The sequence below is a fragment of the Leucoraja erinacea genome, chromosome 7, assembly GCF_028641065.1.
Source record: "Leucoraja erinacea ecotype New England chromosome 7, Leri_hhj_1, whole genome shotgun sequence".
NCBI lineage: Eukaryota > Metazoa > Chordata > Chondrichthyes > Rajiformes > Rajidae > Leucoraja > Leucoraja erinaceus.
In genome coordinates, this window is record NC_073383.1 from 54,402,825 (window position 1) to 54,425,264 (window position 22,440).

At 39.9% G+C, this 22,440-nt stretch overlaps 1 protein-coding gene across 8 annotated transcripts in view; it reads left to right on the forward strand.

Annotated features, from left to right (window-relative positions):
* Window positions 1-22,440, forward strand: part of LOC129699023 (solute carrier family 35 member F5-like) — a 122,242-nt gene that overhangs the window by 96,921 nt on the left and 2,881 nt on the right. For all 8 annotated transcript variants that reach the window (XM_055638594.1, XM_055638597.1, XM_055638596.1 and 5 more), the window contains 3 exons: window positions 3,400-3,490; window positions 13,090-13,244; window positions 20,498-20,589. In XM_055638594.1, coding sequence (XP_055494569.1) covers window positions 3,400-3,490; window positions 13,090-13,244; window positions 20,498-20,582 — 331 coding nt within the window. In that variant the 3' untranslated portion in view covers window positions 20,583-20,589. The remainder of the gene's footprint in view (window positions 1-3,399; window positions 3,491-13,089; window positions 13,245-20,497; window positions 20,590-22,440) is intronic.

The following is a 22,440-nucleotide window of genomic DNA, read 5'->3' on the forward strand; positions in this document are numbered from 1 at the left end:
CTTCTGAAAGTTCAGATATAACACATCCACTGGTTCTCCCTTATCCACTCTACTTACATCCTCGAAAAATTCTATAAGATTTGTCAGACATGATTTACCTTTCATAAATCCATGCTGAATTTGTCCAATAATTTCACCACTTTCCAAATGTGCTGCTATCCCATTTTTAATAGCTGACTCTAGCAGTTTCCGCACTAACGATGTTAGACTAACTGGTCTGTAACTCCCTGTTTTCTCCCTCCCTCCCTTTTTAAGAAGTGGGGTTACATTAGCTACCCTCCAATCCTCAGGAACTACTCCAGAATCGAGTTTTGAAAAATGATCACTAATGCATCCACTATTTCTGGGGCTACTTCCTTAAGTACTCTGGGATGCAGCCTATCTGGCCCTGGGGATTTATTGGTCTTTAATCCATCAATTTACCTAACACCACTTCCCGTCTAACCTGGATTTCACTTAGTTCCTCCATCTCATTTGACCCCCGGTCCCCTGCTATTTCCGGCAGATTATTTAAGTCTTCCTTAGTGAAGACAGAATCAAAGTAGGTATTCAATTGGTCTGCCATGTCCTTGTTCCCCATGATCAATTCACCTGTTTCTGACTGCAAGGGACCTGCATTTGTTTTAACTAATCTTTTTCTCTTCACATATCTATAAAAATGTTTGCAGTCAGTTTTTATGTTCCCTGCCAGTTTTCTTTCATAATCTATTTTCCCTTTCCTAATTAAGCCCTTTGTCCTCCTCTGCTGGACTCTGAATTTCTCCCAGTCCTCTGGTAGGCTGCTTTTTCTGGCTAATTTGTATGCTTCGTCTTTTGTTTTGATACTATCCCAGATTTCCCTTGTTATCCACGGATGCACTGGCTTCCCTGATTTATTATTTTGCCACAATTCTATTCCTCACAAGTCTCACCAATATTTGCTGCCATCAATGAGCTGGTGAACAATTGTAGGTGGGAGATAAATTGGCAAGACTAGAGTTGCATGTATCCTATACAGATGACTACCTGCCTATCCTCATTTGATTGTTGAATTTCATATTCTCTCCCAGATGTCCACAGTTTGTGTGGATGAAGACTTTATGTCAGAGCCTATGAAAAAGTATTACCTGTACTTGAAACAGACTTATTCAGCCTTTCCTCCGGCTTGTCATCAATATGTTTGGGAGGACATGACACATCCTTTGCTGTTGCTTCACAAGTACCTAGATCATTATCAACCCAAAAGATTCAGTCCAAATCCAAGGCCAAAACACTCCAAATTAAACTTTTAACAGTTCTCCCCAAATCTACACTGCTCACTTTGTGTGTGAGTAACCAGGCGAAAATCCAATCTGCCTTAGCAGTCCCACTCAAGTGTTAGTGGGTGGAACCTTTTCATGCCACAGGGAGCATTTGAGGCTCCCACTGCCAGTGGTTGAGTTCCCAATGACCCTGCTTATTGTCAGCACCACCTCTTCTGCAGCTATCAAATATGTGAATTTGGAAGATCACTTCCAGTTCTATGCCACTCTCTAGTGTTCTTTGCTCCCAGAGAAAAAGGAAAGATAACCACGAATAACAGGTAGTGATTTTTTTTTCTTGTAAATGACTGAAAGAAAGACAACATTGCATAAAGATGTTATTGATGAATTAGCAGATAGGGATACGAGGAAATTCACTGATAAGAGTAACAGGCATATCTTCAAATTAAGTTGGTATGCTGGAGCGTAGTTGAAAGACTGGATTGATACACCAATCAGGATATAGATGGATGTGCTACTGTATACAACTTTGTTTCTATGATTATTGTCATTAATCTGTTGAACATTGAATCCAGGAGCACAGCACAATTTGTTGTTTTTCTTCTAACACTAGAATCCATCAAATGGCATGTTTGCAATGTCCCTTAAATACTAAAGTATAACGAAATTCTGTATGTTGGTGTTTCACCCTTTGAACCTAATTAGTAAAAATAAACGGAAATTATGTTTTTAATTACGAACAGCCTGAGCACGTTATACCCAACACTCAAGTCAGCTATGCTGCCTGACCTACTGAGTTATTCCGGCATTTTGTGTCATTGGTTTCTACCCAAGTCTGTTTTGCCAGTCAATAAGATCATGACTATTCCGATCATTGGTTTCAATTCATTTTCCTGTCTATTCCCCGTACCCTTGGTTCCTTTGTAGTCCAAAAATCTACCTATCTCAACTTAGAATGATTCAACATCCAAACATTCAGAACCCTTCAAGGGAACATATTTATTTTCTCAATCACAAGTAGCTAATGCTTTAAAAATTATAGCAGTAGCATGCATTAAAAAGCCACAATCAGACTTACTGCACTTATTTCCTGGTTTCTTGTGTGCTAGAGGTTCTCTCAGCCCTTCTCAGTTTTTCCAATTTCCTTCGATCACTTGTGACGTATGCTACTGATTATTATCTTGTTGCTTTGTCTAAATTGGTAGGTAGCACTTGGTTTGCCAACTGTTCCATAATCGCAGGGACATCTCGTATATTGGTTTGTCCGATGCGGGTCCGCCCTTGTCCCGTGTTCGACTGCTACTATTCTTATCGAAGGGACTGTCAGGTTGGAGTGCCACGTTCGGCCCCGCCTCACCCGTCCCGACGTAGTGCAGCCCATGGAGTGTAGCAGCATTGCCTCACCCATGGCCCCGTCGGTCAGCAGCCCGGCCAGCAGTCCGACCTTCGGACCTTCGCTTACTGCCGACACCATTACCCATCCTTCTCATGGCCGATAATCAGTTCTTGGGGTGGCGCGACGTTGCACGCAAAGTCCGGCGCCCGGGCCAATACTCCTCAGCTGGCCTGCCGACTGGGCTTCGTGTGCAGTCTAGCACCCGGGCCAACTGATCATTCACACAGCCATGGCCGAGTCGGCCAGTGATTTGCCGTCGGGAATTTGTCCCTTATTTGGGAGTGAGAAAGCTGGCAACCCTAGGTAGCACTCTTGTTGCAGTAGAAGTTTGTAAGTTCAAGCCGTGACTACATCTAATCAAAAATGATACTTCAGTACATTACTGAGAACATGTTACAGTGTTGCAAATCCCTTCATTCAAATTACTAAATTAAATCCAGGTCTACCTGGTTTGCAAGTTAAGTGGACATCAGGTTTCTGACAATGATATGTTAAGTAGGGATGAAAACTCTCTTGATCAACATTATTATCTTATAATACTGCAGAAAAACATAAACCAGCTGATTGGTCATCTCACTTTGTGCTATGGGATCTATCTGTAACTACAGCATGACTATTAAACAAATCCATTACGTGGATTTCTTGTGGTATTGTGAGATAAAGCAGCATTCTTTAACTTCTAGAATTAATCAATAGCATAACTTGAATTTAATTTCTGCAAATTTATATTTGTATATATTAAAAATGCATTTTATTTTTCAGGGGCTGTTTTCTAACATCATCGTTAATTGGTACACTTGCACTGAGCCTCACAATACCTCTTTCCATGATAGCAGACATCTATATGAAAAAGGTAATTCATTCAGATTTTGAATACATGATAAATACTAGTATGCTGTCCAAATAATTACAATGTAATGGCGAGAAAACAAATCATCATGTATATTTTCATTAATCTGCTGACGATTTTGGCAGATTATGGTCCCTGCTGGATATTAAATATTTATTGGAAAGGAAATGCTAATTTCTTGGTAGTTTCCTTGGTAGGGAATAGATCTGAGCACTTTCTATTATGTTCAGGAAATCCTTGGGTGTGTGTTATTATTAAAGAATGATCTCTCATGTAACATTTGGGAACTAATTAATTAAGTTTCCAAAGCTCATCTAGTTATCTCCTGTCAAAACTTTAGTTTAGTGGCCTACTGAGTCCACACCAGCCAACGATCACCTGTACACTAGTTCTGTCCCACACACTAAGGACAATTTATTTTGAAATTATTGTGAAAAAGGAAATGTGGCACTTAATAGAAGAGTAAATGGGTAAAAGAAAAGAGTATGGAAACATACTGTTCGAAAATTAGTATCAGGAAAGATTGGCAGTAAGACAGGTCCACCGATGTTAGAAAAAAACAGTGCTGGGCAGCTCTCAGTAGGTCAGGCAGCATCTATGGAAGGAAACGGACAGACATATTTCGGTTCAGGTCCATTCTTTGGACCGCTTAAAAAAGGGGAACAGATTTGGTCTCTGTTCAAGGAAGAATGCTGAGGCCTTCCTGATGAGGAATGGAGATGTAAATGGACTGAATGTTCATGATAAAGATGTGGCGATAGGGCCCAATGAATTGGAAGTTGTTGAAGTGGATAGAGTGTGTCAGTGTCCTGGATTTACGTGGGAAGGAACTGCACAAGGGGGGACCAAGATAGCATTAAGATATTTGGAAATTAGTTTGGTAAGGCACTGGTGCAAGGCCAGACTTTGGCTCATAGTGTCAAACAGAATATAAAGAGGCCCTTCAGACCACTTTGTCCATGCTCACCAGGTTTTATTGTTGCGCTAGTGCCATCTGCCTACATTTACTGTAGAAAGGTGACCATTCACCTTATCAATTCATAGAAACATAGAAAATAGGTGCAGGCCATTCGGCCCTTCGAGCCTGCCCCGCCATTCAATATGATCATGGCTGATACCTCTTATGATTTTGTATATCTCTGTTAGATTACCACTCAGCCACCTACATTCCAGGGAAAAAAATCCTAGCCTACCTAGCCTTTACCTGCAAGTCAAGGCCTTGATTCCTGAATCTTCTCTGCAATTTTTCAACCTTAATTACATCCTTCCATGGCAGGGCGAACAGAACAAAACTGTGTAAAATTTGGCCTCACCAACATCTTGTGGAGTTGTAACGAAGTCCCATTTCATGTACTCAATACCCTTACCAATGAAGGGACCCATATCAGATGCTTTCCTCACCAACTTGTCTACCTCTGTTGCTAAGTCTCTATGCTTTACAACACTCTTCAGTGCCCTGCCACATACTGTGCAAGTGCTCCCCTGGTTTGACTTGCATCGTTCACACTTGGCAGGTTTAAATTCCATCTGCCATTCCTTAACCCACTTCCCTAGTTGATCCAAACACTTTTGTAACCTTTGATATCATGCCTGATAGCCTACTTTCCTATCAATGTTGGTGTCATCTGCAAATTTACCAACCACATTAAGTACATTAACATTCAGCTTGTTAATATCGATGACAGTGGACCCAGCACCGATTGGTTAGGCACACAAGCCTCTAATCAACTAAACAATCATCCACTACCACTCTCTGACTCTTTCCACCAAACCAATTTTGAATGCAGTTGGCTAGCTCACCCTGGACCCCATGTCATCTAACCTTCCGGATGAGCCTACAAGGTCAAAGCCCTTGCTAAAGTTCAATATTCACACTTCTACCTTCCTGTGAACTCTTCAAAAATTGTGAGACATGATTTCTCATGCACAAATTTGCGGTGACCATCTCTAATCAGCTCTTGTCTATCCAAATGCTTATAGATTCTGTCCTTCGGAATCCCCTCCAATAATTTATCCAACATTGCTGTCAAGCTCACTGACCTGTAGTTCCATGGCTTGTCATTGTAAGCCATAAATAAAAATACAACATTAGCTTTCCTTCAAGCTTCCAGTAACTCCTCTATTTTCTTTAGGCATTTTAAAACTAACAGAATTATGGTCACTGGTCCCAAAGTGTTCCCCTCCCAATACTTCAATCACCTGCCTTGCCTCGTTCCCTACTAGAGGTTCAGTGTTGGGCCTCCTATATATTTAAGAAAACTTTGCTGGACACACTTAAGAACTTCCACGCTCTTTGCGCTGTGGGTTACCTAGTCAATGTGAGGGTAGTTAAAAATCACCTACTATTATGATCCTACTATTCTTACTGCTAACTCTGTTATCCTTACATGTGTACTCTCATAATTCCTGCTAATTATTGGGAGTCCTGTAATACAACCCCATCAAAGTGATGACCCATTTCTTATTTCTAAGCACAATCCATGTAGCCTCACTGAACAATCCCCCTAGAATAACTTCAGACTACCGTTGTGATATCCTCCCTAATCAAATATGCAACTTCACTCCTCTCTTACCTGTAACCCTATCATATCTGTACCCAGGAACATTGAGCTGTCACTCTTGCCCAGCTATATTTTTATTATGACCATTAGTTTTCAAAACTGGGAATTATTACACCAATGTAATTTTGTTGTCTCAAATATTATGTGGAGATAGAAAGAGAGGTTAAAAGAACCTCAAGTGCTGCTGTTCTGAAATAAAATGAAAAATCATTATAAATTTGATGTTGGTCTAATCCTAAATAAATTTCTGCTTGTCGGTAACATTTGCCGTTTACATTATGGTTAAAAAGTCCTGAAAATATAAATTTATAAATTTGAAAAACATCTTTATTTTGACAGAATTCTGATCGATTTATCCCAGTTGCAGTCCTGCTAAAGTTTTTTCCAGGAGATTTATAACTACAGTAAAAGCTCTTATAATCCGAGACTGAAAAGGAAATTGGATTATTAGCCAGCTAGCTAATTGGCTAAAAAAGACTTAAGTGCTGAAGTAACTTAGTGGGTCATGCAGCACCTCTGAGGAACATGGATAGGTGAAGTTTCGGGTCAAGACCCTTTTTCAGACTGAAGGGGGGTCCCAACCCAAAACGTCACCTATTGATATTCACCAGAGATGCTGCCTGACCTGCTGAGTTATTCCAGCACAAAGTGTTTTTTTCTTTAATCCAGCATCTGCAGTTCTTTGTGTCCAGATAATTGGCTAGATAGTTCTTAACAAAAGAGTTCCAATTTGAACAAATGGGACCAGTAGAGTTTTAAGAACTCCTATTACTCTTGGGATTAATGGTCCTAATTAAGATGTTATAAATAGCATGTGTAGGTAATGCAGGAAAGGTGAGTAATTATGTTTTTAAAAGGATTAAGACAGAAAGTGCTTGTATAACAGCAGGTCAGGCAACATCTCTGAAGGACAAATGTGATGTTTCACGTCAGGACCCAACATTTTTTAGCACTCTGCTTAAGAAGTTAAGGAATGCATTTCAGTTCAAAGATTTCTAACTTAAGGAATGTAATTTAAAAAGTAAGTCACAATTATAATAATCTTGCTTCTATCAAGCAGTGTGCTCAGTGCAAAACACAAAGTGCTGGAGTAATTCAGCAGTCCGACAGCACCTGGGGAGGAAACGGACAATGTTTTGGGTTGAGACCCTTCTTCAGACTGAGCCATAACATCACTTGTCCATTCACTTTCCAGATCCTGCCTGAAAAGAAAATGAAACCTTACCATATAATATAACCATATAACAATTACAGCACGGAAACAGGCCATCTTGACCCTTCTAGTCCGTGCCGAACACATAATCTCCCCTAGTCCCATATACCTGCGCTCAGACCATAACCCTCCATTCCCTTCCCATCCATATAACTATCCAATTTATTTTTAAATGATAAAAACGAACCTGCCTCCACCATCTTCACTGGAAGCTCATTCCACACAGCTACCACTCTCTGAGTAAAGAAGTTCCCCCTCATGTTACCCCTAAACTTCAGTCCCTTAATTTTCATGTCATGTCCCCTTGTTTGAATCTTCCCTACTCTCAGTGGGAAAAGCTTTTCCACGTCAACTCTGTCTATCCCTCTCATCATTTTAAAAACCTCTATCAAGTCCCCCCTTAACCTTCTGCGCTCCAAAGAATAAAGCCCTAACTTGTTCAACCTTTCTCTGTAACTTAGTTGCTGAAACCCAGGCAACATTCTAGTAAATCTCCTCTGTACTCTCTCTATTTTGTTGACATCCTTCCTATAATTAGGCGACCAAAATTGTACACCATACTCCAGAATTGGCCTCACCAATGCCTTGTACAACTTTAACATTACATCCCAACTTCTATACTCAATGCTCTGATTTATAAAGGCCAGCACACCAAAAGCTTTCTTTACCACCCTATCTACATGAGATTCCACTTTCAGGGAACTGTGCACAGTTATTCCCAGATCCCTCTGTTCACCTACATTCTTCAATTCCCTACCATTTACCATGTACGTCCTATTTTGATTTGTCCTGCCAAGATGTAGCACCTCACACTTATCAGCATTAAACTCCATCTGCCATCTTTCAGCCCACTCTTCCAACTGGCATAAATCTCTCTGTAGACTTTGAAACTCTACTTCATTACCCGCAACCCCACCTATCTTAGTATCATCTGCATACTTACTAATCCAATTTACCACACCATCATCCAGATCATTGATGTACATGACAAACAACAGTGGACCCAACACAGATCCCTGTGGCACCCCACTCGTCACTGCCTCCAACCTGACAAACAACCATCCACCATTACTCTATGGCATCTCCCATTCAGCAACTGTTGAATCCATCTTGCTACTACTCCACCATTAACCCAACCCATTGAACCTTCTTAACCAACCTTCCATGAGGAACCTTGTCAAAGGCCTTACTGAAGTCCATATACACAACATCCACTGCGTTACCCTCGTCAATTTCCCATGTAACATCTTCAAAAAATTCAAGAAGATTAGTTAAACAAGACCTTCCAGGCACAAATCCATGTTGACTGTTCCTAATCAGACCCTGTTTATCCAGATGCTTATATATATTATCTCTAAGTATTCTCTCCATTAATTTGCCCACCACTGACGTCAAACTAACAGGTCTATAATTGCTAGGTTTACTCTTAGACCCCTTTTTAAACAATGGAACAACATGCGCAGTACGCCAATCCTCCGGCACTATTCCCGTTTCTAATGACATTTGAAATATTTCTGCCATAGCCCCTGCTATTTCTACACTAACTTCCCTCAATGTCCTAGGGAATATCCTGTCCGGACCTGGAGACTTATCCACTTTTATATTTCTCAAAAGTGTCAGTACTTCCTCTTCTTTGATCCTCATAGTTTCCATAGCTACTCTACTTGTTTCCCTTACCTCACATAATTCAATATCCTTCTCCTTGGTGAATACCGAAGAAAAGAAACTGTTCAATATCTCCCCCATCTCTTTTGGCTCTGCAGATAGTTGTCCACTCTGACTCTCTAATGGACCAATTTTATCCCTCGTTATCCTTTTGCTATTAATATAGCGGTAGAAACCCTTCGGATTTACTTTTACCTTACTTGCCAAAGCAACCTCATATCTTCTTTTAGCTTTTCTAATTTCTTTCTTAAGATTCTTTTTACATTCTTTATACTCCTCAAGCACCTCATTTACTCCATGCTGCCTATAATTATTGTAGATCTCCCTCTTTTTCCGAACCAAGTGTCCAATTTCCCTTGAAAACCATGGCTCTTTACAATTTTTACGATTTCCTTTCAACCGAACAGGGACATAAAGATTCTGTACTCTTAAAATTTCACCTTTAAATGAACTCCATTTCTCTTCCACATCTTTCCCATAAAACAAACTGTCCCAATTTACTCCTTTTAAATCCTTTCGCATCTCCTCAAAGTTAGCCTTTCTCCAATCAAAAATCTCAACCCTAGGTCCAGTTTTGTCCCTCTCCATAATTATATTGAACCTTAAGTTCAATCTTACCTTAAGTCAGAAACAGCTCAATTTCTAACTCCATAATCAAGTTTCCTTACAATTGGCCCTGCAAAAGCTCTGTTAGGTCATTTTTTTGTAAGCAGCACAAAACTTACTAACTCTCGATATTATAACCATTGACCCACTTATCCTTGCATGCTATCTGCAGCCTCTGTCTAGTTTGCTAGTCCTTAAACACCCTACCTCCTAAAAGTTTAAATCTTATTTTGCCAGAACTTTACATCTCTCTAACTACATCTTCCCCAACACAGTTACTTGCAATTCTACTAAAGATATTCTATGCAATTTTGATCTAATCACCCTGTCTGTAGCAATTGGGCTGAGGGCCAGACTGTATTTTAAGAAACTGGATACAACTACGTTTACTAGGTTCCATAACTAGAGGTTCCATAACTACAAGGTTAATTCCCGGGATGGCGGGACTGTCATATGCTGAGGGAAAATGGAGCAGCGGAGCAACTGGGCTTGTACATTCTGGAGTTTAAAAAGATGAGAGGGAATCTCATTGAAACATATAAGATTGCTAAGGGCTTGGACACACTAGAGGCAGGAAACATGTTCCTGATGTTGGGGGAGTCCAGAATCAGGGGCCACAGTTTAAGAATAAGGAATAAGCCATTTAGAACGGAGACGAGGAAACACGTTTTCTTACAAAGAGTGGTGAGTCTGTGGAATTCTCTGCCTCAGAGGGCGGTGGAGGCAGGTCCTCTGGATGCTTTCAAGAGAGAGCTAGATAGGGCTCTTAAAAATTGCGGAGTCAGGGGATATGGGGAGAAGGCAGGAATGGGGTACTGATTGGGGATGATCACATTGAATGGCGGTGCTGGCTCGAAGGGCCAAATGGCCTACTCCTGCACCTATTGTCTATTGTCTATTGTTCAGCCAGAATATATTCTCTTAGTCACAGAGTGATACAGTGTGGAAACAGGCACTTCGGCCCAACTTGCCCACACTGGCCAACAATGTGCCAGCTATATTAGTCCCACTTGCCTGCACTTGGTCCATATCCCTCCTAACCTGTCCTATCCATGTACCTGTCTAACTGTCTCTTAAATGATGGGATAGTCCCAGCCTCAACTACCTCCTCTGGCAGTTTGTTCCGTACGCTCACCACCCTTTGTGTGAAAAGGTTACCCCTTGGATTCCTATTAAATCTCTTTCCCTTCACCTTGAACCTATGTCTTCTGGTCCTCGATTCCCCTACTCTGGACAAAAGATCGTGCATCTACCTGATCTATTCCTCTCATGATTTTGTACACCTCTATAAGACCCCCAACCTCATCCTCCTGTGCTCCATGGAATAGAGACCCAGCCTACTCAACCTCTGCCTACAGGTCACACCCTCTAGTCCTGGCAACATCATTGTAAATCTTTTCTGAACCCTTTCAAGCTTGAATCCTATTACTAATACTATTATTTACTGTTTTTCTCAAATTTTCATCTACATATTGCTCCTCTTCAACATCATTCAAAAACATAGTTCCAGTTCCTATACTGAATGCCGATCACACTTGCGCAACCTCATCACCATGTCTTTTGACCGCTCACCTGTCAGTAAATAGGTGTGCTGTTTTATTTTTCACTATTTATTAGGTGATAAGTTTCTTCCAAATATATATGAGGAAGGGGAAGGTTTAGTCTTCTGCAGAGTCAGAGTCATACAGCAAGGAAACAGGTCCTTCTGCCCAACTTGTCTATCCCGACCCAGATGCCCCATCCAAGCTGGTCCCATTTGCCTGTATTTGGCCCATTTCCCTTTAAGCCTTTCCTATCCATGTACCTGCCTGTGTGTTTTAAATGCTGTGATAATATCTACCTCAACTATCTTATCTGGCAGCTCATTCCGTATTCCTACCACCCTCTGTGAAAAGATTGCCCCTCAGGTCCGTATAAAATCTACCTCTTTCACCTTAAGGGCCTGTCCCACTGTTCGAGGTAATTCAAGAGTTCTCCTGAGTTCTCCCCTGATTCAAGCTTGTGTAATGTATGTAGCAGGTACGTAGCGGCTCATACGAGTAAAAAGTAACCATTTTTTTCTTCACGAGTATTTTTTTACTCGTGAACATTTTTCACAGTGTTGAAAAAACGTCACGAGTTTATCGGATTTCCCGAGTACCTACCGTTACTCGTACGAGCCGCTATGTGATATCCACGAGCTCCTACGTACCCGCTACGTACATTACACGAGCTCGAATCAGGGGAGAACTCGGGAGAACTCTTGAATTACCTCGTACAGTGGGACAGGCCCTTTAGTCTTAGTCGTCTGGCATGTGTCCATTCCCTTAATTAAAACTATTATTAAGTTATTAATGATAAAAATAAATAAAAACAATTGAAAATAATTAATATAATGAAAAGTTTTTAAAAGGTAATTTACCATGTTGTTTTATATCTGACCCCCACAAACCCCATCAATGGGTTTTCGAACTCTGCACCAAAAAGATCGGATGTACACTTGGATGCCTAATTGTATCATTTTGGCTCATGACTGGATTTGCTGCTGAGGCATGCCCTGGACATAGTCAGTGGACCTTGCAGATGCAGAGCATGTGGACCTTGTACAACAAAATCTGATGTTTCAGAAGTCAGGAAAGGCAATGCTAAGTAAAAAGCCTTTATCAGTAGGAAATTTTTTCTCTCAGCTTTGCTGTTTGTAAAAAAAAGCCTTTTTAATAGTTCTGACATTCAGAAACAATCAAAATCAAAACAAAATTTAAAATAACGAAATTTAAAAAATATGAAAATGGTTATCAAAATAAAAATCACCTAAAATTAGTTAAAGCACTTCATAATAATTTGCAACCCCAAATATCTAAGAAAAAATAACTTGCCTTAATCTCCATTGGAATTAATAATCTCGCAGATCTGGCAACAGATCTAACCTAGTTCAGAAACAATGAAGGGATGCTCCAGCACAATCTCAACAAACTCATGTGTATGCTGCTGGACATATTCGGACTTCAACAGCAAAGATATCAGAAGGACTGTGGCGCAGCGATAGAGTTGCCTTACAGTTGGGACCGGTTTTGATCCCAACTATGAGTGCTGTCTGTACGGATTTTGTTCATTCTTCCTGTGACAGAGTGGGTTTCTCCGAGATTTTTAGTTTCAACCCACACTCTAAAGACGTACAGGTATGTAGGTTAATTGGCTTGGTAAATGTAAAAATTGTCCCTTGAGTGTGTAGGATAGTGTTAATGTGTGAGGATCGGGGGTTGGCGCGGACCCGGTGGGCCGAAGGGCCTGTTTCTGCGTTGTATGTCTAAACTAAATGTAAATGCAGCAAAGTTCTGAACTTATTGGCATTTATATGGACAATCTTCCTTAAAACAAAATTACGTATTACGATTACCCTAAAATTCTGTTTAAATGAAAATCTTGGCATTGTAAGTTAAATCCGATTTAACTTGTAAAATAGTAAATTGAAGATGAAAAAAATGTTTTTATAACTGAAAAATTGCCTTTTCAAAATCTGTAAATTAAACGGATGAAATAATTGCAACCTTTCATTAATTTTAATTTTTAATTTCCAGATGGAATTTTCATGGTTATTATGTGCAGGATCCATTCCCGTTTTTCTCTCGTTCTTCATTGCAACGCTATTATGCCAGTATAATAACTGGGATCCAGTAATGGTTGGCCTTAGGCGGATATTTGCATTTATATGCAGGAAGCATCGGATTCAGAGGTATTGTCTTCTTTGATGGTTATGTATACAGCTGGTACCAATTTAATACTTGAACTTGCTTAAAGCAATGTGGAGCCAAAATTGCTGATTTGCGCAGTTGCAAAAAGCAACACCTTTTCTAATCGTATGTGTTTTAACCATTAATGATCATTAGAAATGGAATATGCTTTTGTTAACATAATTAAAGACACATTTTTACCATGCCTTGGGGACACTTAAATAATTAAAAATTCACATCATACCATGAGGAAAGTGAGGAACTTGGAGAAATGTCTTGACTTAAACTGTAGAGGGAGATGTGATGCATTGGGAAAAGGATGGGGACATTGGAGTAATTAACAACCGCTTTGGTAGAGAGAAAAAAGGACAATAAAGTTAACTGAATGGACTTTTGAAAACTTTTGTGTCAGCTCTTCTGCTTTATAAATGCTGTTACACTGTTTTTTACTAAACAAACACCAGAGCAGCAATTTAAGTTAATGTTCATTTGGTGTTGGCATGCAATCACTCAAGCTCATTTTGTTTTAGGGCACTTGCTATAAGTAGATGAAAACATTCTGTCAACTGACTGTAGGTTAAACATTTGTCCATGATGCATCCATTGATGCGTGAAATGATTAATCTAATTTCACTATTTAAATTATCTTTTACAAAATCACATCAGTCAGGTAAATCCAAGTTGTCTTCAAATTGCTTGTTACTTTTTATTTTGGGAACATTTTCAGCACTTGGGATTCATTTTTAGCCAGGTCACAGAGTGGAGAAATTTTGAGTCCAGGAAAACAAAACTTAGTTTGTTCACAAAATGCTGGAGTAACTCAGTGAGTCCAGCAACATCTCTGAAGAAAAAGAATAGGTGCCGTTTTGGGTCAAGACCCTTCTTCAGACCTGATATGAAACGTCTCCTATCCTTTTTCTCCAGAGACCTGTGATACTCCAGCACTTTTGTGCAGTTCTTTGTTTCACATTTCAGCATGTTCACTGCATTGTATTTATTCTTCTTCCAGACAATGGATGCTTTTTCAGGTCAAACCTTTGCATAACCATATAACATATAACCATATAACAATTACTGCATGGAAACAGGCCATCTCGGCCCTACAAGTCCGTGCTGAACACTTATTTTCCCCTAGTCCCATCTACCTGCACTCAGACCATAACCCTCCATTCCTTTCCCATCCATATACCTATCCAATTTATTTTTAAATGATAAAATCGAACCTGCCTCCACCACTTCCACTGGAAGCTTATTCTGCACAGCTACCACTCTCTGAGTAAAGAAGTTCCCCCTCATGTTACCCCTAAACTTCTGTCCCTTAATTCTGAAGTTATGTCCTCTTGTTCGAATCTTCCCTACTCTCAATGGGAAAAGCTTATCCACGTCAACTCTGGCTATCCCTCTCAAAGACAACATCCACTGCTTTACCCTCATCAATTTCCCTAGTAACCTCTTCAAAAAATTCAAGAAGATTAGTCAAACATGACCTTCCAGGCACAAATCCATGTTGACTGTTCCTAATCAGACCATATTATCTCTAAGTATCCTTTCCATTAATTTGCCCACCACAGAAGTCAAACTAACAGGTCCATAATTGCTAGGTTTACTCTTAGAACCCTTTTTAAACAATGGAACAACATGCGCAGTACGCCAATCCTCTGGCACTATTCCCGTTTCTAATGACATTAGAAACATAACATATTGTGCACAGTTCCCATCTCTGTGATTTCTCACTGTTGTGAATTTTGCAAAGCAAATATGTTTTAGAGATGACAAGGTATTGTGAGAGAGAGTTAGGTAGACAATAGATGGGGTCTCAAGAAGACGATATGTGGAGGTGGCAGCAAAGGTGAGGGTGAGCAGCAACTATTGAAAATTAGGTCAGGATATTTGGCACTATGGGACAGCACTCTACTAGCCATGACACTTTTCCTAAATCAGCACACCTCAGTGATTTTGGGCATATTTTTAATTTAAACTCTCTAATCTGATACAAAATCCTCGCTGTAAGTATTTAGTTTTAGTTTAGAGATACAGCATGGAAACGGGTTCTTCGGCCCACAGATTCACATATGAGCACCCATACACTGGTTCTATCCTGCACACTAGGGACTGTTTTACATAACCTAATTAACCTACAAATTTGCAAGTCTTTGGAATGTGAGAAGAAATCACACCACGGAGAAAACAAAAGCGGTCACAAGGAGTACATACAAACTTTGTACAGACAGCACCCGTAGTCAGGATTGAGCCTGGGCCTCTGGCGCTGTAAGGCAGGAAATTTAGCGCTGTAAGGTAGCAACTCTACTGCTTTTCTTATTTTTTTCAGCAAGATCTTTGAAGGAATATAAAGTAGCTTTTGCAGTCTGATTATATTTAGATTAAAGCATTAATTAAGAAAAACTATAATTTTACAGTCCTTCTGCAAGTGTTTAAAAACATAATCATGTACAGCATGAATCTACAAGAATTCATGTCACTGATTTTATTTCTTGTTACAAGTTTCTTGGAATCGAAACATAGAAAATAGGTGCAGGAGGAGGCCATTCGGCCCTTCGAGCCAGCACCGCCATTCATTGTGATCATGGTGATCGTCCCCTATCAATAACCCGTGCATGCCTTTTCCCCATATCCCTTGACTCCACTAGCCCCTAGAGCTCTATCTAACTCTCTCTTAAATCCATCCAGTGACTTGACCTCCACTGCCCTCTGTGGCAGGGAATTCCATAAATTCACAACTCTCTGGGTGAAAATGTTTTTTTCTCACCTCAGTCTTAAATGACCTCCCCTTTATTCTAAGACTGTGGCCCCTGGTTCTAGACTCGCCTAACATTAGGAACATTTTTCCTGCATCTAGCTTGTCCAGTCCTTTTATAATTTTATATGTTTCTATAAGATCTCCTCATCCTTCTAAACTCCAGTGAATAAAAGCCTCGTCTTTTCAATCTTTCCTCATATGACAGTCCCGCCATCCCAGGGATCAATCTTGTGAACCTACGCTGCACAAGGAGCCTTCGTCAAATTTTTCAATACCCCAGATGTGGTTCACCAGAGCCCTCATGCAGAAGAATGACTCCTATACCAAGATCCCCTAACATCCACTTCACTGCCAGCTTACCTGTAAGCCACTTCCAGTGCCGGTGTACACCCAGTCTCGCTGTGTCCCCCTCACAAACTTGCTAATCTGCCCCCTTGTGTTGCGCCAAAATGCATAACCTCCTATATTATCCATCTGCCACGCATCTGCCCACTCACTCAACCTGCCCAGGTCACCCTGCAACCTCCTAACATCCACTTCACAGTTCACACTGCCACCCAGCTTTGTGTCATCAGCAAACTTGCTAGTGTTGCTCCTAATTCCCTCTTCCATATCATGAATATATATGGTAAACAGTTGTGGCCCCAACACCAAGCCTTGCGGCACTCCACTCGCCACTGCCTGCCATTCTGAAAAGGACCCGTCCACTTCTACTCTTTGCTTCCGGTCTGCCAACCAATTTTCTATCCATGTCAACACCCTACCCTAATACCATGTGCTCTAATTTTAGTCACCAGTCTCCCGTGCGGGACCTTGTCAAAGGCTTTCTGAAAGTCTAGATACACTGCATCCACTGGCACCCCTTCATCCATTTTACTTGTCACATCCTCAAAAAAATTCCAGAAGATTAGTCAAGCATGATTTCCCTTTCATAAATCCATGTTGACTTGGACTAATCCTTTTACTGCTATCCAAATGCCCCATTATTACCTCTTTAATAATTGACTCCAGCATCTTTCCCACCACCGAAGTCAGACTAACTGCTCTGTAATTCCCCGTTTTCCCTCTCGCTCCTTTCTTGATAAGTGGGATAACATTAGCTATCCTCCAATCCACAGGAACTGATCTTGAATCTATTGAACATTGGAAAATGATCACCAATGCATCCACTATTTCTAGAGCCACCTCCCTGAGGACCCTGGGATGCAGACCATCAGGTCCATGGGATTTATCATCCTTCAGTCCCATTAGCCTACCCAATGCTATTTCGCGCCTAATGAAAATGTATTTCTGTTCCTCCAACCACTTGGATCCTCTGTCCTCCAGCACATCTGGGAGATTGTTTGTGTCTTTCATAGTGAAGACAGATCCAAAGTACCTATTCATCTCTTCTGCCATTTCCTTGTTGCCCATAATAATTTCACCCGTGTCTGCCTTTCAAGGGACTCACATTTGCCTTTGCTGCCCTTTTTCCCTTAACATATCTAAAGAAGCTTTTACTGTCCTTCTTTATATTCCTGGCCAGCTTCCCTTCGTACTTCATCTTTTCAGCCCGTATTGCCCGTTTTGTTTCCTTCCGTTGTCCTATGAAAGTTTCCCAATCCTCTGGCTTCCGGCTACTCTTTGCTGTGTTATTCATCTTTTCTTTTAGTTTTATTCTATCCCTAACTTCTCTTGTCAGCCACGGTTGCCTCCTACTCCCCTTAGAATCTTTCTTCCTTTTTGGAATGAAATGATCCTGCGTCTTCTGGATCATGCCCAGAAATTCTTGCCATTGCTGTTCCACCGTCGTTCCTGCTAGGATCCCTTTCCAGTCTACCTTGGCCAGCTCCCCTCTCATGCCTTCATAGTCCCCTTTGTTCAACTGCATCACTGACACTTCCGATTTAACGTTCTCCTTCTCAAATTGCAGATTAAAACTAATCATATTATGATCACTACCGCTAATATCTTGGAGCACTTGAAGAACCATCCCCGAATATTGATGCAAAGTATTCTGGACTATCAAAAATGTGTTTCTTTTTATTTTGAATACATGAATGTAGCTTTTTATTTCTTATCTAATATACTTGTACCTAATATTTAAGAACTATTCAACTGTCAGTTGAAGAAGAAAGGCAAGAGATCAATTGATTAAACTCCAGGAATAAGTCTGACAAGAGTTGGAAAATTCTAACTGATTTGTCTGATGTAATGACTGCAAATAAACTGAAATAGAGAGAATATTAACTGCCCAGCAATTGCTTTTTTACTTTCTATTATTACACAATAACATTTAAACCACATTTTTGTCTATGCTGGATAATTGGGTTTGGCTCTGATGCCTTTCATTATTAAATTGTTTATTGACACTCACTGGAATTATGCATAAAGTAAGCCCCAAATTAGTTGGAAGCCTGCATCAGCAATTGTCCATCATGAAAGAGAAAGGTAATTGGTAACAATTTTAGTTTAGTTTATTATTATTGTCACATGTACCAAGTTACAGTGAAAAGCTTTTGTTAGTGTGCTATCCAATCAAAGAAAAGACAACACATGAATACAATCAAGCCAGGCCCACTGCACGCATAAAGGTTACAACATTTAGTGTAAGATATAACATTGAAGTCCAATAAAGTCCGATTAAAGATAGTTTGACGTCTCCAATGAGGTAGATGGGAGGTCAGGCCACAATCTAGCAGATGAGAGGACTTTTCAGTTACTTGATAACAGCTGGGAAGAAACTGTTCCTGAATCTGGTGGCATGTGTTTTCAAACTTCTGTACGTCATACCTGATGGTAGAGGGGAGAAGAAAGAGTGACCAGCATGAGACTGACCCTTGATTATGCTGGTGGCCTTGCCGAGGTAGTGTGAAGTGTAGATGGAGTAATTGGAAGGGAGGCTGATTTGCGTGATGGTTTGTGCTACATCCACAACTGATCTTATAGAGGTATACAAAATCATGAGAGGAATAAATCGGGTATACACACAGAGACTCTTACCCAGAGTAGGGGAATCGAGAACCAGAGGATATAGGTTTAAGGTGAGGAGAGATAGATTTAATAGGAACCTGAGTTTTCACACAAAGGGTGGTGGGTGTATGGAACGAGCTGCTGAGTAGTTGTGGCAGATACTATCGCAATGTTTAAGAACCATTTAGACAGGTATATTGATAGGACAGTTTTAGAGGGACACGGACCAAATGCAGGCAGGGAGGATTAGTCTAGATGGGATATGTTGAGCGGTGTGGACAAGTTGAGCCGAAGGCCCTTTTTCCACGCTGTAAAACTCTATGATAACCCTCTGCAATTTCTTGCAGTATTGGATAGAGCTGTTCCCAAACCAAGCTATGATGCATCCTGATAAGCTGCTTTCTACTGCACTTCTGTAGAAGTTGGTGAGGGTTGTTGAAAACATGCTGAACTCCCTAAGCCTTCTAAGGAAGTAGAGGCAATGGTGTGCTTTCTTGACCTTATCAACAAGGACAAATTATTAGGAATACATATTCCTAGGATCTTGAACCTTTTCATCATCTCTACTTAAGCGACATTAATGTAGACTGGGGTGTGTGTACTGCTTTGCTTCCTGAAGTTAGTCACAATCTCCTTTGTGTTCCTGATATTGAGAGAGAGGTTGTTGTCTTGGCACCATGTTACAAGGTTCTCAATCTCATTTCTGCACTCCGTCTCATCGTTATTCCATATCCAGCCCACTACGTTGGTGTCATCTGCAAAGTAATCATACTCATCAAAAAGTAGGAACAAAAAAATATCACCTTAGGTTATAATCATATTTGCCTTGGATCTTCTGACTGTAAGCAGCGCATAGAAATGGCATGCTGAAGAATGGGCTACAAAATTATAGACCTCCTTCCTTGTGATGATACTACCAAAACAAATTTGGTTAATGATGCAGAGATTTGTATTTTGTGTAGAACCATTATCTCCAAGTAACTGTTCTACAACATATCATAGGTTATTTGGTGGACCCTAATAATATATATATTTTTAATTATTTAAAATCATATTTCTAGAATAATTTTCAAAAACAAATATTCCATAACTGATCTTAAAACTATGCATGAAAAGCAACATTTTATATATATTTGAAACACTTAGCAAGCAAGTGTGAAGAGAAACAAGATATAATGTATCAGAAGGTACACAAAAAAGCTGGAGAAACTCAGCGGGTGCAGCAGCATCTATGGAGCGAAGGAAATAGGCAACGTTTCGGGCCGAAACCCTTCTAACCCTTCTGTTGTTTCCAGAATTATTTTTTGATTAAAATTATGTGAATGTTTAATGATATTAATTTAGTGCTTGATATACTATTGTAATTACCTAGTAGAGCATTAATTTATTTTCATTTATGTGCATAACTGAATCAAACTTTTTTATTTGAACATTTGTTTGTGTTGTGGGGACATTTCCTTTGGTATTTCTTTTTAACAAAGAGGTTATGTTTTTCTCAGATTCTGTTCTTTAAGGATTGACTAATGATTATAACTTATTTTTCAGAACTCCAGAAGATAGCGAACAGTGTGAGAGTTTAATTCCAATGCATGGTGTTTCTCAAGAGGAAGGAACTAATTGTTGTTCATGATGACCAGGTATAAAATTGTACTGTCTGAATTCACTATTTCCAATATTCATAATCAGATCGATTTAGAAATCACAAAAAGCTATATTAACAATGAAAGTTGTGCAGCCATTGTTTTATATCCACCTTTGACCTGAAAAATCACTTAGTTTAATGAACGTTAATGATTTAAAATTACTTCCTTTAATACATATTTGTAGATACAAAGCTGCATTGTAAAGTATAATAGACGGTAGGAGGAACTTGCCTATGTGTCTACAACACCAACAAGAATGAGGAAGCCAGGCACCATCCAGGGCAAAGCAACCTGATTAAACAATAACCCAATTATCACCCTAAACATTGAATCCCTCCACAATGACCATATTGTCACTGCAAAGTGTACAGTCTATACTGTGAAAACTTGCATCAGCTGGTCTAAATGCACATACAAATGTTCTGTAGCTTCCACCAAGAAGGACAAAAGCAAGACATTCTGCTCCCAGTTGCAAACCAGGAAATATCACCATTGCTTCATTATCACCAGATCTTAATCCCAGAACTTCCTACTCAAAAACATTGTTGGGAGTACCATAGAAACATAGAAATTAGGTGCAGGAGTAGGCCATTCGGCCCTTCGAGCCTGCACCGCCATTCAATATGATCATGGCTAATCATCCAACTCAGTATCCCGTACCTGCCTTCTCTCCATACCCTCTGATCCCCTTAGCCACAAGGGCCACATCTAACTCCCTCTTAAATATAGCCAATGAACTGGCCTCAACTACCCTCTGTGGCAGAGAGTTCCAGAGATTAACCACTCTGTGTGAAAAAAGTTCTTCTCATCCATCACAAGAAGGACAGTAACAATTGAAGTAAGTGGCTCACCACCACCCATTTAAGAACAATGAGGAATTAGCAATAAATGCTGACCAACCCAGTAAACCCTACATCCAGAAAAATAAAACTAATAATGGTAAATCATTATGTCACTTTAAAGTAATTAAAATAAAGATGATTAAGTGCATTAAATAATTAATTCTATCATTGTAAATAATTTTGATTAAACTATTTGCTGTAATGTACTGGTGATATATATTAACGTCATCCTTCCCAGTTTTTATTGATTTTACAGACATTGGAATTTCTCACTTCCCCATCTTTTTTGTCTTGGTAATGATCCTGTTAATTTTTCTTCAGCTGTTAATATTTTTACACTGCAAATTCAAATGTTATATTTCCACTTTTTCAACGGCTTTTTGTGCTTGTTTTTTTTCCTCATAATAATGTTAAATTCTTCATGAAGCCCTATTACTTCTTTATCAAAGGTGTTTTTTTAAGTATCTCTCACAGACTTGAACTAAGTGAAATGAGAGGCTTGCTGTGTTTGGAGGCTATCCCATGCTCAATTTTGGCCTTCTTCCCCATAATTATATCCAAGCTATATTTTAATGACAATGTTATTAATGTTCTGCCTGATTCCTTCAGCATCTTGTTAGAATCACATGTCCAATTGAATCTTCCTGAGGATACAAGAATTTAATTAATTCTTACTTTTAATAACTAGGTTTAATACATCATAACTTCAAATAACATCATATTTGTACTTTCTGATTTTCCCCTGTTTTCTCTTCCATCCTCTTGACCCTGCTGATGTAATTCTGCTCATTTTCTCACCCCGCTAGTCTGGTTCAGTAAAACACCAAGTCAAGCACTGGATCAACTAACTTATTTTCCAATCATAACACACTACCTATACGATACCTAACCAACACCACAGGTCTGATCCTTGTCTCTACTCGTCCAAGCCCTTCAGCCTAGTGCGAATAGACACCTCCAGATGGTCAGCAAGGTCCCAAGTGCCACACTGAAGATCGACACA